General features: G+C 32.8%; 1 protein-coding gene across 2 annotated transcripts in view; it reads right to left on the bottom strand.

Annotated features, from left to right (window-relative positions):
* Window positions 1-2,591: 2,591 nt before the first annotated feature.
* Window positions 2,592-17,220, bottom strand: part of LOC130900443 (TBC1 domain family member 16) — a 33,371-nt gene continuing 18,742 nt past the window's right edge. For both annotated transcript variants that reach the window (XM_057811067.1, XM_057811068.1), the window contains exons 6-10: window positions 14,360-14,649; window positions 13,914-14,116; window positions 13,210-13,461; window positions 4,337-4,518; window positions 2,592-3,099 (exon numbers count right to left, since the gene is read on the bottom strand). In XM_057811067.1, the coding sequence (XP_057667050.1) occupies window positions 2,909-3,099; window positions 4,337-4,518; window positions 13,210-13,461; window positions 13,914-14,116; window positions 14,360-14,649 (1,118 nt within the window). In that variant the 3' untranslated portion in view covers window positions 2,592-2,908. The remainder of the gene's footprint in view (window positions 3,100-4,336; window positions 4,519-13,209; window positions 13,462-13,913; window positions 14,117-14,359; window positions 14,650-17,220) is intronic.

The raw sequence follows: 17,220 nt of genomic DNA, 5'->3' as shown, positions 1-17,220 counted from the left end.
ACCAAATTCTATCGCTTATATAATTATGTTGATGTTGATGGTTTACAAAGCCAAATCAAGGAATAAAGCTATAATTCTCAGCTTAATGTACTACTCCGAAGAAGAAAAAGACAACCTAACACCGAAGATAATTTACTTGTTAGATAGCATCAAATTTAGCGAAGATGTGATCGACCAAATGGCCAGAAATTATTCGATAAAATCTAAATCTCAGAGATAGCCGTTGCAATTATTTTTTATTATCTTGGATTTAGCAGAGATAAATGCATGGGGCGAACAAAATCTGTCTAAAATATAAAAAGTACGTATGTGGAAAATGTACAATTGGGAAACCCATTTGTAAAAAATGCAACGAAAAAGAATAAAACGTAGATTATAAACTATTGAATAAAAAAAATTTTTTACTGGTAAGCTAGCTATCGCGGTAGGAATAGGTATACGTGAAGTGTCGGTAGAAATAGTGTTAAATCCTCTAACCATATATTTTACGAATTTGATCAACAACTGTTTTTCTTCTTCTTCTCATGCCGTCTTCTCTTTGAAGGTTGGCGACCACGTTTTTAAATGCGTCTCTGTTCCCCGCAACTTGAAACAATTCTCCGACGCTGAAATTTGTCAATTCCCTTATGTTACGAAGCCAGGATTTCTTCTTCCTGCCTTTCTGCATTAAGACCTGTAGCAGTAGGTATTTGTCGTTGCGTAAGATGTGTCCTATGTAAGATATTTTTCTTATCTTAATAATTATTACTTGGTCGTTAGTGATTCTGTCAGTCCAGGGTATCCTCTATAGAGCCACATCTCAAATGCCTCAAGTTTTTTTTATAATTTGAGCCTTCAAGGTCCAAGTTTCCACTGCGTACAGGACGTGGAGATTTAGATTTCTGTTTGCAAACATTGAGGAGTACTTGACAAATGCCTTTCGAGCCATTTCAATTCTGATCTTGATTTCTTCGTCTGGATCCATTTGAGCATTTATGACTGAACAAAGATATTTGTATTTTTGCACTCATTCTATTTGTGTGAGAAAATGGTTAATATTAATATTTTGGATTTTACTTATAACCATGAATTTAGTTTTCTTCCATATTTATAGTGAGTCATACATTTTCACAATCTCGGTTTATTATTTCTAACAGGTTTTGAAGATCTTCTTCGCTCTCAGCCATTATAGCAGTATCATCGGCGAATCTTAAGTTTTTGATAAATGCCATTATAGCAGTATCATCGGCGAATCTTAAGTTTTTGATAAATGAACTGTTTTAATTTTAATAAATTATTAATAAAATTCATTTTTTTGATACAGGTAGTTTTTAGGTGACTTTGGTGGTATCATGGAAGTATGAAAGAAGGTAACAAGCACTTAAATGGTATAAAGAAGTCTGGTTAACTTATGATCAGAGCGTATTAATCTTGATCATTCATGATTTCATTTGATCGCAAAAGTAACCATTTTTGAAGGAACAAAAAATTTGACAAGTTTATTTGATATATTGAATATAAATATATCGATAAAATAAATGTATTAAATGATTATTAAATTTGTATTTTCACTTAATATAAGTGCGGATATGTCTTCAAGAGGAGTGGCTTGTTGAGAGCGTATTATTAATTATGTGATTCATATTCTGTGTTGATTGAAAGACAAAAAACTTTCTTTCAGTTGTTGCGCGATTCTTCTGAGTATTATTAGTTGAATAAAACAAACAAAAATATGTAGCTGGAAACTATCAACTCAAATTAAGTGTTGCCAATTGAGTTCGCCGAAAATTTTTATGAGGAAAAGTTCTTAGAATTCTCTAGGTCAAAATTACATTGAATATTTACACGTTCGCAACAGACTCAAAATATTGTTATATTATACCTATTATAAACTATCTTCATCATCAGAACGATCATAACTAATAAAATATATACCCATCTTGTTGAGAGTACAAGAGGTAAATAACAAAAATATAGTTCTAAATCCAAAGTTTTTCATAGTGCTATCAATGTCAAACCTACTAGGCAGAACAATCTGTAAACAGTTGTTTGTAAATTAAAAGTTCCTGATGAAGTTGTGGCTAACAACTATAAGGCACTTTATTAGAACTTGAAAGAGCCGGTTCTATAAATTATGATAACAATTTACTTAGAATATAAAAATAATAACAAATGTTATATACAGGATATACCACATTAAGCTGATTCGTCGAGTATAATGAAATTACTGGTAATATTTTTCTGAAATACTAGTTTTCCGAGCAGCTCGTTTCAATTGAACTATTTTTAGTTGTCTACAATTTCTATTATACCGGTAAGTAGATCTTAGTTTTATTGAATGAAACACCCTATTTCTTGATGTATTTTTGCAATCAGAGATGAATTTCTCATTATATCTTTATTCGAAACATCATATATCTATTTGAAACTATTGATAGATGCAGCGCCAAAAAATTGACTTAGTTAGAAATAGTCAGGTAAGAAATTATTAGTATTCATCTTAGTAACTACTGATTTGATTTCTCTCGAAGGAAATTATACTTCATCGCGAAACTACTATGTCTCATTTTGGGCTTTGCTAGTGGGTGACATAAAATAACAAATGTAACTAATGATTTTGAAACGTGTTTTTCTATTTCTATTAAACCCAAACTTTATTTGGTGCTCGCCATTTTTGTACTATAGTAAAATAGTTGTTAAAAGAGCTGTTTGAAAATACTATTTATATCAATTATTCGTCCGTGAAAATGTTAATAATTTGGTTAAAATTTTATTAGAAAGTTGCACTTTGATCATTATACAACGAAAGGGTGCAAATGATTTTTCCATCATAAAAATTTCTTCAAACAACTCATTGCACATAATAAAATCTCAACATCGTCAACATTATATCCATCAAATAAATAACATCAGTAGTAAGTCCATTATTTCAATTTATGCACATTCCAGGCTGTTCATGTCCTAAGCAAAATATCCGCGGACTGTGTGAACTATCCCAAATTCCAGGACCACATCTTGTGCAAAGACCTGCAAGAGTACAGGGTATTTCCCTCATTTGTCGGAACTGATGTAACAAACCTCTTGCTTTTCTCGAAATAACTTGACCATCCATATACATTGCTAGAAAAATACATGGAATAAAATAATTATTAAACAACTCTTCATGCTTTCACTTAAAATTAATTTATTCTAGACTGATTCATTTATCATATCTGCAAAATGGGTACTGGTGGAAGGAATAGGTTATTTTAGAAATAAATGGCCAGGAAAGTTGAGGATATTTGGTTCTTCGCTTGGCAAAGCTTATACACTCGGCATTGAATAACAACAGTGGTAATTAAAAACTTTACCGGAGTATAAGTACCACAAGTAACCAGTTCTAAACATAAAAATAATGATGCTCACTTGTAGTAGTACCTAGTTATAATTATTGTGCTTTCCGGACGATTTATTTTTGCTATTTGAAGTTTGAAATGATTGTCCATCCGATAATAAAAGTTTTAAAAAATTAATTTTAGAATAATAAAAATTCATTTTCAAATTAGACTTTTCTTCCAAATGAATCATAGCAGTTGACATGGAACCAGATAATGTGTAATGTAATACAATACACATTATACATATCCTGATCAAAAGAATGCGCAAATGAACCTTCACTAATTGTTTACTGCAAAGTTTGGCAACTACAAGCCTCATCGATGTTGTGTCATTTCTTCAACCTGCAACATGTGATTCCAAGGAGAAATTTAATTAATCCCAAACCAAATGTATCAGATTAGTTGTTTTATCAATTGAAATTTATATCGAAGAAAAATCTCAACTATAAGTCATTATTGAAATATGGGTTGATCGACACACAGGATTACTTTGATCAGGAAGTTGAATGGTCTGATCAGTATTTATTAGTTGCAATTGACGGAAAGTAGAATAACTAAATGATAGTCGGTACATACTGGAAAATAGCCATTTGAAGACGGACACCTGTACCTAAACATTATGTTTTGTGCATAACTTATATTATGTTTCTGGTCCTTGTATACTCGTGTATACTTTCAAGTAGATCGCCCTGATAATTGATGTCACACAGACTTTGTCGGAACTGACACATTTTGGGTGACACATGTGATAATTGTCAAGATGATTCGTGGTGTTCGCACTCCACAATGTCTCTTTCTGAAACGTTCTATAACTCAAAGCTCTCTCAATTGAGACATGACCGTGAAATAAGTTATAGAGTTCTACTAACCAGACGTCAAATTCGTAAAAATTCATTCATACTTAAGTTACTCGTAATTTTTTCATATTTTTGAATTTATGCATATTATATAGGTATTTGAATGCAGCTTATAAAACTTACCAAGAGAACTAAAGTGTAGTAGCATTTCATCTGATCGAAGATCTTGAGCAATAACGTCATCAGCATAAACCGATATGATAGCAAGACATAAAAAAAGATGGAAATAATCTGTCAAATAATTAGCCCAACAAGCTTCCCACATTCTCATGGCTACTCCTTCCGTGAATTCTCTTTTAAAACATCTGAAACAAACACAAGGCATAGATTTCAATTTAATTGAATTAATAGGACTAGGACAAGTATTAAAGTTTTTTTCAAATCTTTAGTACGATAATGGTAATCTACACCAGTGTGGTATTTTTCATTTATATGTCTGATTTTTGTAAGTAAATTGAACGATGCCTTTTTTGATATGTTTGACTTACTGTCTTCATTGACAAAAGTTAAGAATCTGAAAAACAGAGTCTCTGCCTTCACGAAATACCTTACATGGTTGATAGTCATTTATTATGCTTATAGCCGTTGGCTAAAAAGCTGATTTTTTCAACTATTCATCTACTTATTTCAGTATTATTGGGAGCAATAATTTTCGTTTATCCTCTTATCTTCATTGTTTCATCGAGGTTGGTGATAAAATCATGAAAAGGAGCCCACAATTCAATCAATAAGAAAAGTGTTACATAAGATAGCATTAGATGGCTAGTGTATGGTCTCCTATATCAACTACACATGACCACTAGGTGGCAGCAGTACGGACGTCAAGTAGAAACGTCAGTGGTACTCCTGCGCTTATGGGAGATATTGTAAAACATATATGTTTCCTTAATAAAATAGTATTTAATAAGTTCTGACTATAATTTAACAAGTTATAAAACATGTAACATGGTGTCAGGTGAAATCACGCCAAGAAGATAAAAGGTGGAAATAAGACTATACTGAAATAAGACACAAATGAATAACAGTAGCTAGAGGTTAATGAACTCTGCCACACACTGATAGAAGCTTGCCGAGACCGAGTAGAAACGCGAAGATTTCACGTAGAGCAGTAATTTAATATTATAAAAAGAAAATGTCAACATTTAAGCCACCAAAAGCTTTAGTGTTTGATCAAAATACAAGTCAAAACTTTACAAAATTCATGAATAGTTTCAAAATATACATGAAAGCATCTGGCTATGACAGTAAAGATGATGAAAGGAAGATTGCTATATTCTTGAATATTGCTGGTGAAGATGCTCAAGAGGTATTTCAAACCTTTAAATTTGATAATGTTGGAGATGAAGAAAAATATGATAAGGTCATAGAAAAGTTTGAAAATCACTGCATGCCCTTTGAAAATGAGACATTTGATAGATTCAAGTTTAACACGCGCTGTCAGCAAGAAGGAGAAGACTTTGATAACTTTCTTACGGCAATAAAAAAGTTAGCAAAGCCATGCAAGTGCGCAACATTGCATGATTCTCTGGTAAGAGATATAATAGTATGTGAAAAGCCAAATCATTTCGCAGTGGGCTGCAAAAGTAGGCAGCAATTTAAAGGTAAGGAAAAGATTAGAAGTAAGAAGAAAACGCATGAGGTTGAGAAGAGTAGGTCAGAGAATAGCAGGAGAATCAGACACACCATATTTAGATTCAGTGACACTTGACCAGGTGAAGTTTAAGAATAAGAATAAAGATATTTGGACTGAGAATGTATTAATAGATAACGAGTACATCACTTTTAAGATAGATACGGGTGCGAATTGTAACTGTTTGCCCATAAAGTTTGTTAGGAAGATAGGAACAGAGAATAAAATAGTAAAAAATAGACTATCGTTGAACACATATGGTAATAATAAAATAAAAGCTAAGGGGTATGTAATATTAGATTGTATGGTAAAAAGAAAATTTTCTAAAATTAAATTTATTGTTGTTGATTGTGACAGTATGCCTATCTTGGGATTAAACACCTGTTTCAAACTTGAATTAATAAAACAAGTTAGTGAAGTTAATAATAAAATTTTTTAACAAAAAATTCTGAGGTTTTTGAGGGTACTGGAAAAGTACCATATAAATATAAGATAGTACTAAAACAAAATGCAGTTCCATATTCTAGTAACTGCAGAAGGGTGCCAGAAACATTAAAACCAAAATTAAAGAAGGCACTAGATGATCTTGAAAACAGGGATATAATTTCCAAGATAGAACAACCAACAGAATGGGTCAATAATATTGTGATTATACAAAAACCAACAGGAGCCTAGATCCATTACATTTAAACAAATATGTCTGCTTAGATCAACATCCGATCCCTACTGTTGAGGAACTTAGTTTAAAGTTAAGAGATAAAAATATTTTTACTGTGTTAGATTTAAAAGAAGGGTTTTATCATGTTCCTTTTGATAAGGAGAGTAGAAAGCTGTGTACATTCATTACTCCTTTTGGAAAATATGTTTTCAATCGATTACCATTTGGCCTTAATGTTAGTCCAGAAGTTTTCCAAAGGATTAATGAGAAAATTTTAGGTGATTTGCCAATAGGAATATATTTTGATGATATTATAATTGGGGGAGTAGATGAGAAAGAACATGATGAAATCCTCAAGGAAGTTATTAGTAGAGCCAAAAAATTTGGTATAAAGTTCAACAGATCAAAAGTACAATTTAAAGTTTCAGAAGTCGCTTATGTAGGTCAAATATTTTCTGATGAAGGAGTTCGGCCAGATCCAGATTATGTAAAAGCCATTTTGGAGCTTGAAGATCCAACTAACAAAAAAGAGCTCCTAAGGATACTGGGTATGTTAAATTATCTCTCAAAATTTTTACCTAAGTTGTCTGAGCTACTATTTCCATTAAGAAACCTTATTAAAAATAATGTAGAGTTTAACTGGACTAAAGATCTGTCTCTTATATTTTCAAGAATCAAGAATTTAGTATTGAAAATAACTACTTTGTCTATATTTGACCCTAAGTTGTCTTTAGAAATACAAACCGATGCTAGTCAAAATGGCATTGGTGCTTGTCTTATGCAGCAAGGCAAACCAGTTGCATTTTGTTCCAGAAGTCTCACAGAAACTGAGTCTCGTTGGGCTCAGATTGCGAAAGAATATTTAGCTATATCATACAGCTTATCAAAATTTCATCATTTTGTATTTGGGAGGCATATTGTTGTATAAAGTGATCATAAACCGTTAGTAGCTATCCATAATAAGGATATTTACAAAGTGTCTTCTAGGCTTCAAAGACTGAAGCTAAAACTGCTAAAGTATAACTTCACTGTAGAATACCTTCCAGGAAAGTTTATGTTTATTGCTGATCTTTTATCTAGATCATTTATCAAATCTAATGTCAAAGATGATCCTGAAATGGAAGAGATTGTACATTCTCTTGAACTTGATTTACCTATCTCTAAGGAACGACTCTTTGAATTAAGAAATGCTTCTTCTAAAGATTTGGTTTTATCTAAAATCATTGATTTCTGTGGTGATGGTTGGCCAGAGGATAAAAAATCTATCACAAATCCAGACATAAAAGCATTTTTCAATCTTAAAGTTAATTTGTATGTTCATCAAAGATTAATTTTCCATGATTATCGACTTGTTGTTCCACAAACGTTACGTCACAAAATGCTATCAAAATTACACGTAGGCCATTTTGGTATTGAGAAGTCTAAAGCTAGGCAAGAAAACTTTTCTATTGGCCTGGTTTGTCTCGAGATGTTCAGGATTTTGTTTCAAAATGTAAAACTTGTTTGAAACACAGTAAAAGTGTAGTAAAAGAGCCACCAATGCAACATGAAAGACCAAATGTCCCATTTCTTAAAGTAGCAGCAGATATCTTAACTTATGCAGGTAAAGATTTTTTATCAGTAATGGATTATTACAGTAACTGGCTTGAATTAGTTCCCTTGGATAGTAAAACTGCGTCAGAAATCATTTTGAAATTAAAGTGTATCTTTGCTACCCATGGCATTCCTTCTAGCATCATCTCAGACAACATTCCATTTAACAGCAAAGAGTTCAAAGAATTTGCCAAAAGTTGGGAGTTTACTTCAATCACCACAAGTCCACGATATCCCAAGTCCAACGGACTTGCTGAGAGATCTGTTGCCATCTGTAAAGACATTCTTAAAAAATGTAGTAATTCTGGAAATGATATTTATCAAGCACTACTTGAGTACAGAACTTCTCCATTGACAAGTCTTGGTGTTTCACCATCAGAACTTCTAAACAATCGTTTACTAAGAACAACATTACCCGTTTCTAAAAAACTGCTAACAGAGTTACCATACGTTAATCAAAAAAAAAATTTGCGAGAAAAGATCTAGACCTAAAAAATATCATGACAGGGGAGCAAAACATCGAGATTCATTTGAAAAGGGTCAAAGTATAATGATAAAGAAGGATGGTTACTGGGTACCGGGTGAAGTAGTAGACAAACATTCTACTCCACGTTCATACTTAGTTAAGGAAAATCTAGACAGAGTGGTACGAAGAAATTCATCATTTTTAAAGAATAAACCTAATCCAGTATCTCTTAGGCACTCTTGTTTTGATTCTACTGACAATAATTTGCAATCTTCAACATCAAATAATGTACCTAGCGTTAACGAATCAAGTGATATTGCTAATGGTAGAAAATCAATGTCAACTGATGACAGTGAACATAATAATAGTGTGGAACGTTCTATTTCTGCCAAAGACAGTACTACAGGAAGTGACATTTATATAACTCGATCAGGACGATATGTAAATAAGCCTTTGAGATTTAGAGAATAAGCAATTTTTATGTCTTATTAATAATAACAGTTAAAGTTTAAGTTATATGTTTTCTGTTCTAATAATGTCTGGTATATAGTCGTTTTCTTTTAGTTCGAATTTTCATTTATTTATAAGTGTTAAGTTGCTTTTATAAAAGGGGAGATGTTACATAAGATAGTATTAGATGGCTATGGTCTCCTATATCAACTACACATGACCACTAGGTGGCAGCAGAACAGACGTCAAGTAGAAACGTCAGTGGTACTCCTGCGCTTATGGGAGATATTGTAAAACATATATGTTTCCTTAATAAAATAGTATTTAATAAGCTCTGACTATAATTAACAAGTTATAAAACATGTAATAAAAATTATCATATCAACAAATTTCGGCAGTATTCAAAGGTGAGTACAGACAAGAAAAATTTTCCTTTCTTCTACCTATTCTTTTCAAGAATAAATTCCTTGTTTGTAATATATATTCACATTTTGACTTATTGAACAAAATTTTTTTAAGTAAAACCATCAATATTTTTGTTGTTTTTACATCACTTACTCCAATTGCCTTGTTTAGTTCAGATTTAGTCAATTCTTTTTTCTTTTGGTGGTTTTTCCTGCATCCCTCGCTTTGTTTTTGAGACTTTTGAGCCTGTATTATAGTTAAGTAAATTTTTAATTTTTTTTGGTTTCTTTAATGTTAAAAGAAAGATAGGTTTTTGTCTTTACCCACCTTATTTATTTATGGACGTATGTTGGCTTTTCATTTTACTGTAAGTACAATTATGTTGACTACAAAAATCGACCATTCCAAACTAAATGTTATGAAGTGATGACTCGAGCCAGCAGTTATCAGTTGATCTACTTTTCTGTTTTATTATATGTGTGGTAGTTTAACATAAAGAAAAATGATTTGTTGATTATTTGAAAAAGCCGTACAATATTAATCGGCGCGAGAGACTAGAGCAGTGTTTCCCGTGTTTTGTACCATGTCCCACCTCAGCCTTTCTAAAATTCTTATCCTGCTTCTATGTATCAAACATAAAAATTTAATTGTTTACTAAAGAAAGTTGAATTAAAGTAGGTGTTAGAAATAAATCACTAAATGATTGTTAATGTAATTGTTAAGTAATAAGTAAATTTTCAAAACACAATGAAAAACTGGATGTCAAATTCCAAATAATTTTGGAAGTATTTTCTCTATAGTCTATATTAATTGAAAGTATTTGCTCTATATTAATTTATTAATAGACAATATATAATATACTGAGACCCTAATGCTTGATGGTTGCTGCATAGGAATTTTATATTAGGTTCTAATTTGGTTAGATTCAGTCTGAAGTTTTCACGTTGTTTTATATTTCTTTTTTTCCAGTAAATGATTTACAGCACTAAATCCGCAAGTTGAATATGCAGATGTAAACGATAGTAATTTGTATTTGATTTCTGTTTCCCCACAAAGCCATACCATACCTCCTTTCATATTAAATAGTTTTAACTGACTCATCATTTTGCAATTCTGTGAGTTTTTCTTGATGAAGCATATATCAGACAAATTCACTAACATAGTCTGCATCATCCATGTTGATAAAAAAATTTTGTCTTAAATCAGACAATCTTACTTTTAACCCATTAGTGCCCACCAGTGCCTTAGCAGAAAACAAATATTAAATTAGGTTTTATTTACCTAAAAATGTCCTCCTCAAACTTGTACTTGCAATAAAATTATTTTTCTTGTTTATGCTTCCGAAAAAAAATGTGTACCCAAATGAGTACAATGGTAGTAAAGGTATTACCAAAAATGTTACACTTTATATTTATTATTTTATATGTCAATTATTAAAATAGTGTAAAACAAGAACTAAGAATGAAATATTTTGAAACATTCTCGTTCAATGCACAGAGTCACATTACATTTTTCACATATCCATATAGCCGTTATATGACACTGACGACATCTGAGCTGGTTCTCAATTTTTTTAGGGAAATGCCCAATCAGATCATCCAAAATACTTCTTGGTAATGAACCAGAAGGTCTATTAGTTGCAGATCTTCTTTGTATAGCCTTATTATAGGATCGTATGTAGTGACGAGTAATAATTCTAACATATTGCAAAAGATCCGTTTTGTCATTAGGGTAGATAATTTTATGTAATCTCCAGGCATTTACAACAGTTACGTTTATCATGTGAGTCCACCACCATTTTTTACCGTGGATGGCAATTCTGTAATTTTGACTCCTTGGTCCAACAGATTAACACCGCTTATGCGATGGTTGTAGTTTTTAAAAAGTTGCGGTTGAGGCACTGAAATTTTCTCCTTCCTTTTCGAAGACCATCTCTTTACTTGTGCTAAAGGTTCGACTGAATAATAGTTTGTAGCCATCGTTACTGCACTATTATCATTCCTTCTAACAAATAGAAGTTGGTTTCTTTCATCGTATTGAAAATCAAAGAAAGCACGGTTTTCTCTTTTTTTTATTGTCTTGGTGGGTACAAGAGGACATTTCTTTGTACGATTGTCACGTACAGTTCCAGTAGCTCGTATTCCAATTTTTCTAAGTGCATTTAAAAGATCATGGCTTGCAAAATAATTGTCGAAAAATAGGACATGATCACTTGGGACATCAATTATTTTCGCAAAATCAAGGACCACTCGTGAACCTAGTGGAAGCGAGGTTTTAATTTTAGTTGGTGCTTGAACAGATGACGGTTTAGCTCCACAACAGGTTTCGAATGAATAACAAAATCCATCCGAGCTACACAACATCAAGTCCTTGTATTCGAAACGAACAGGTTTGCCTCTTATAAATTGCTTCGCAGAGTGATGACCTAATATTTAACCATTGCTTCGTTTATAGACAAGAATTTATGAAAAATTCCCCATTGTTGAAACTTTGAGTTGAGAATGTTCATAATTGGCCGAATTTTGTACATTTTATCCTCAGTATCCAGTGCTCTGTTATCTGCTAAATGTAAATGTTTTTTTATTTCTGTAAATCTGTTTCGACTAATTGTATTTGAAATAAATGGAACTCCAACATCCTCATCAAGATTCCAATAAAGGCGCTCACAAGGTAATTTATTGTACCCAGAAAAGAGAAGAGCACCAACGAAAATTTTTTGGTTGTTACAAAATTATAATTGTTCTTAGATGCCGCATAAATATTGGTTTTGTCGACAACATATTGGACTACTTCGTCATCAAATAGTTTTTCGAAAATCTGTACAGCACACAACCCTCTTAGATCTTGTCGAAGCTGTTCTAACCGAACTTCGACTCCATCTGTGCTGTCTATCTCTAATACTGTAGGTACTTGCGTCCAATTAGGATTCCCTTTAGAAGATGCCATCTCTCTAACAGTGGCATACTATCCAAATTTTCGGTTGAATTAGTTGATTGCACATTTGAAGTTCCGTCAGTGGCAGGCCATCTTCGTCTTCAAAATCAGACCCATCGAGATCAATTTCTACCTCACCTGGAATATCTTCTGGCAGATCTGCATCTAATGAATAGTCTTCATCAAATTCTTCCCCGTCAGTTTGATAATCCACTTGTGGCGGAATTATAACGACATCAACTTCCAATTTAGCATTATTTGCTTATTCAACAGCCTCAACTGCAGAAGCTAAGATTTTGAATATTTTACCATAAAAAGAGCTAGTTGCAATTCCGTTGATGTCCATTGTAGCATAAGTTAATATGAAAAATAAAGCACAAAAGATAAGAAAAAATTTTTTTATCTTTCAAAAAGTGAGAAAACTTTGTATGGAGAAAATCACATTTTGCTTGATTTGATTAATTTTTTCCCAATAGTGCCCAAAATTTCTTTCATTTCGGCACATCCACAGCTATACAGGAATGCAAAAACCTGAGCTCGCTACATGATGCTTCACGGACAAAACGCTAGTTATAAAAAAATGCGCTGTTACTAGCTACTAGCCACTAAAAAATTTGAGATAACAATATCAAGATTATAAGTAACAGCGATTAAAGTCATTGTAACCCAATTGGTATAAATACAAATTTAGTATGGTTTGGAATAGTGAATAGTTAATAGAACCCTATCTAGATGGATTATAATTAACATAGGCGATGTATGTTGAGTTTACAAAGAGCCTCATTGAACCATCCAAGATGGGGTATTGAAATGAATAACAATTAGTTGAAATATAAAAACTGAAATATCATAATACTTACAATAAAATCCACCGGTGGCAAAAAAGCAGTTCTAGAGCATCTCGATGTTTTTGTAGGTGACTGTAAAATCTGGGAACCATTAATCTGATTAACTCTCTTAAATATCTTAAATTTCTATCCATATCTCTATCTGTTGGTGTTGCAACAAAAACGGCTCTCTGCATTAATCCCACAAAACACCAGAAAGCAGCAACTTCATCTTGCAATTCATATAAAACTGGAGCTAATAGATCACTCATTCCTTGGGTATATCTGAAAAATTTTTCGTCAGAAGTTTGTAAAATAAAAACAAAGCGGCTCAACAATTACACACAGGGGTGCCCAATGATGTCAAGTAAGGAGCAGGAACGAACTGATAACAAAAAGCTCAACAACGCTAAGGCAGACATGAAGGAGGGATATGCAAAGAGGCTGCATATTATGGTGATAAGAGTAACAGACGTTATGAAAAGCTCAATTCACGTGCAAAACTATTGCAAAGCATAATTTTTTGTTGGAGATATGCTAGATAACAAGTTCCAATACGATATTACTTGAGTATATTTTATTTAGATACTTATGGATTAAAAAGATCTAAGTTTATATATTAAGAGTTAATCAACTTTGGAGTCTAACTATTACCACCATATAAAGAAATTGTGAAATGATAATGAGTAGATAAAAAATTAAGTGGAAGAAAAATTGAATACTGAGATATAACTTACCCTAAGCCCGAATTATAAATTGCGTAATTCAATAAAATATTTTTCATTATTTGCAGGTTGGGATTATTATCTCCGGCAAAAAATGGATTTCCTCTATCAGTTCGCACCACATCCTCTTCAACAACACTCTGTATTTTCCTTCTAAATTGATGTAATTTATTTTCGCTTAATTCCAACCTTCGCCTATTTATTTCCTCATATTCCTGAAAAGGAATTGTAGAATTGGGAGTCGCATAGTACGAAATGATATATTCTAATTATGAGCTAAATTCTTTGAATATTAAAATTTGTAAGCATCTCAAGATTGTTTGAAAAAAAGTGCTTGACATGCGTATGTACTACTAAATTCAATGTTCTGTAAAAACGCTAGTAGGAATGACATACATATGTAAAAAAGTAGTAAAATGGAAGTTCTCTATTCAAAATGAATGCATTGAAATACCTACATGTCTTCTAATTTCAGCAATTTGAATCCTTTCCTCAAACGTGCTTAAATAAGGAAACACGTGTAACAAAAAAGGCCAAACTTCTTTTCTAATACTTCGTTCCATTCCAGAAAAAAATATGTATTTTCTCAACGTCAGGTCATCTTCTAGCTGGCCCGTTTTATTAAATAAACACCTGAATACCTCCTCTGTGAGCTTAGGCACTTGTCCTTCTTCGGGGTGCAATTCTAGTACTGACACTTCTGGTCTGCATACCATAAAATGGCGATAAGGAAGGTTTTCTTCTACACCTGCAATAAGTACTAATTTCTATCTACCTTCATTAGTTGGTACAAGATCGGTACATTCCACTAAGCGGTCACGGTGTCTGAAATACTCTTTTGGGCGTTCCACATAGCGACTACGATAGTGGTCACGACTGACTTTCACGATGACCCTTGTCAAGACGTGGGTCGAAATAAGCGAATAAAACTTGAAGCAATAATGATTGCAACCATGAGAATCTATCTATCCCTTTATTTATTATAAGTACCTACTTTTGAAGCATTCTTGTGACGCACCACCAAATATTTTACTATCGCCACAAAAGATATTTTAATTTTACTTAATGTAAATTAGAAACACTTCATTAGGAAATTCATTAACTTACAAATTATAACAAAAGCTCTAAAAGCTTTTTCTTTACTCTTTCTATTTTGCCGTTCGTTAATATTTATCAAAACGCTCAATACGTCTGGTAAGGGCCCTTTCACACCAAACGAATCCGAATCAATCAGAATCACTCCGAATCAAGTTGAATCTGATTGACCAAGATTCGGCTTCGAGCGCTCCGTTTAAATGTGAAGGGACTCTTTTCCCGCCTTCAGACCGGACGAATCTGGTTCAATCAGGTTTGATTCGAGGTCGCACTTGATTCAACCTGTCAGATTCCTCGTCCGGTCAGTCTTGAATCAACAACCATACGAGATGGACGTGGAGTTATTAATTTTAAAAGTTAAAGATTATTATAAAGATTATAGAATCAGGTTGATTCAGCTGATGAGAAAGAGTGGAGATGACGAATCATATTCAACTTGATTCGAAGCGATCCAGATTGATTCGGATTCGTTTGGCGTGAAAGGGGCCTAGGCCATTCCACTTGGTTTTACGAATCATAAACTTGACTTTCTGTTTGCCGTTGCCGTTCGCGGCTGATGTTTGTAGCAAATTCTACACCCTATTCATAAACTTGACGTTGCTACCGTTAATCTAAAAATTTTGTTATTTTTTTTTATGTGTATACTGTTTTTTGTTTATAATCCGTTATTTAAGGACGATATTATGGAAAATAACGAATAGTTTTTTCATTGGTACAGAGATGACAAACGCAAACGGATGTGATTGGCATACGGCTACGGACAGAAAAAGATAAAATTCGTTTATATTGAAAGTCACTAACGGCAAACAGACACGCCAAACGGCAACTGTGAATGGTTTTATGAATTTTAATATTTTTAATTTTGTATCAGCAAACTGCAATTGCAAACCAAAAGTCAAGTTTATGAATCGGCCCTAAGATCGCTTGTAGACGTCCGTTTTTTTCACCGGACCACGGACCGTGTTTTTTGCCAGTGTATCGGAGCGTGTTGACGCTGCCGGACGTATTACCTGTTTTCTGCAAATGGAGTGCCGTCTACCTGCGTTTTTTCAAAAATGGCTGCTATTGACATGGAATTTTTAATAAGTTTAGTTGAATTTGATTTACGCATGGCTGTATCCTGGTATGCTATTTTATTATATATGGCTGTTAATAAAAGTTTAGAGTTTTCTTTCTTCATTCGAAAGTAATTGTAAAAGTTAGTTTAATCTTCTTCCAACTGCGTAAACAAAGTATGAAATGCACTATATTCTTTCCTTTTCAATAATTTTGTTTTCTTTTTGTTTCTTCTTGTACAAATAGAAGGCCAATAGAGGTTTTTTTCTTATTACTCATTTCACACATGTGTAATCTCTGACTACCAGTCCCAGGTAATATCCATCCGGTAAAAAAATAAATGTATACAAGCCGTTTGTTGACGGTCCGTTGTTTGGTGAAAAAAACGGACGTGTACAAGCGCTCTTATGCTCTGGACTAAGTGGAACGGGAAAGATCGTGGTTTTGAACGTGATTGTCGTGAGACCAAAGTGGAATGCAACCAAAATTCGAGGTTGGGAAAGTAGAAAAAATGTAGATTGAGATTCGAAAAGGAGATGATTAGAATTTTTGTTAAGTAAGAAATGTAGAATGCAGTAGTTACACGGACATGATATTGAATTGAGATGATTATAATGTTAGTCTCTCATGTCATATTTTTAATAATCATATAATGGAAGCTGCTGTTTTCGGGTAAATATTGGTAAAAAGAATTTAGAGTGTTAATTAATAATTATTTCACGTAAAAAACATATGAGGAAACCGAAGAAAAGTTACGTATATATTATTTTGAATGCTTCGGCGCAAGGAATGATTTGTAACTACTCAAAGAATTTGTAATGAAATGTTCACCCTTGTACTTAGCGATAGTCTAATAAACGTGAGATAGCTGAAGAACTTAACATTTCAACCCAATATTTTGCATGTAAATATATGGAAAAATTTGCAAGCAATTGCTTAATGCTTATCAAAAGCTCTCTCGCATTAGAGTTTAAAACGATTTTTTTGATATTGAGTCCATGAATAAACTTGCCAATATTTTGGTGGATGACTAAGGAAGATTATCATAAATTGTGTTCATGAACTCAATATCCATTACAGAATGGATATTGTGGATGTGCGTACGTAATCCTAGGTAATATTTTCGTCAATATGTAAAACGGTAAATGGAACTTGGTTACACCACTAT

Source organism: Diorhabda carinulata, chromosome X, assembly GCF_026250575.1.
Source record: "Diorhabda carinulata isolate Delta chromosome X, icDioCari1.1, whole genome shotgun sequence".
Lineage (NCBI taxonomy): Eukaryota > Metazoa > Arthropoda > Insecta > Coleoptera > Chrysomelidae > Diorhabda > Diorhabda carinulata.
This window is presented reverse-complemented; position numbering and strand designations above follow the sequence as displayed.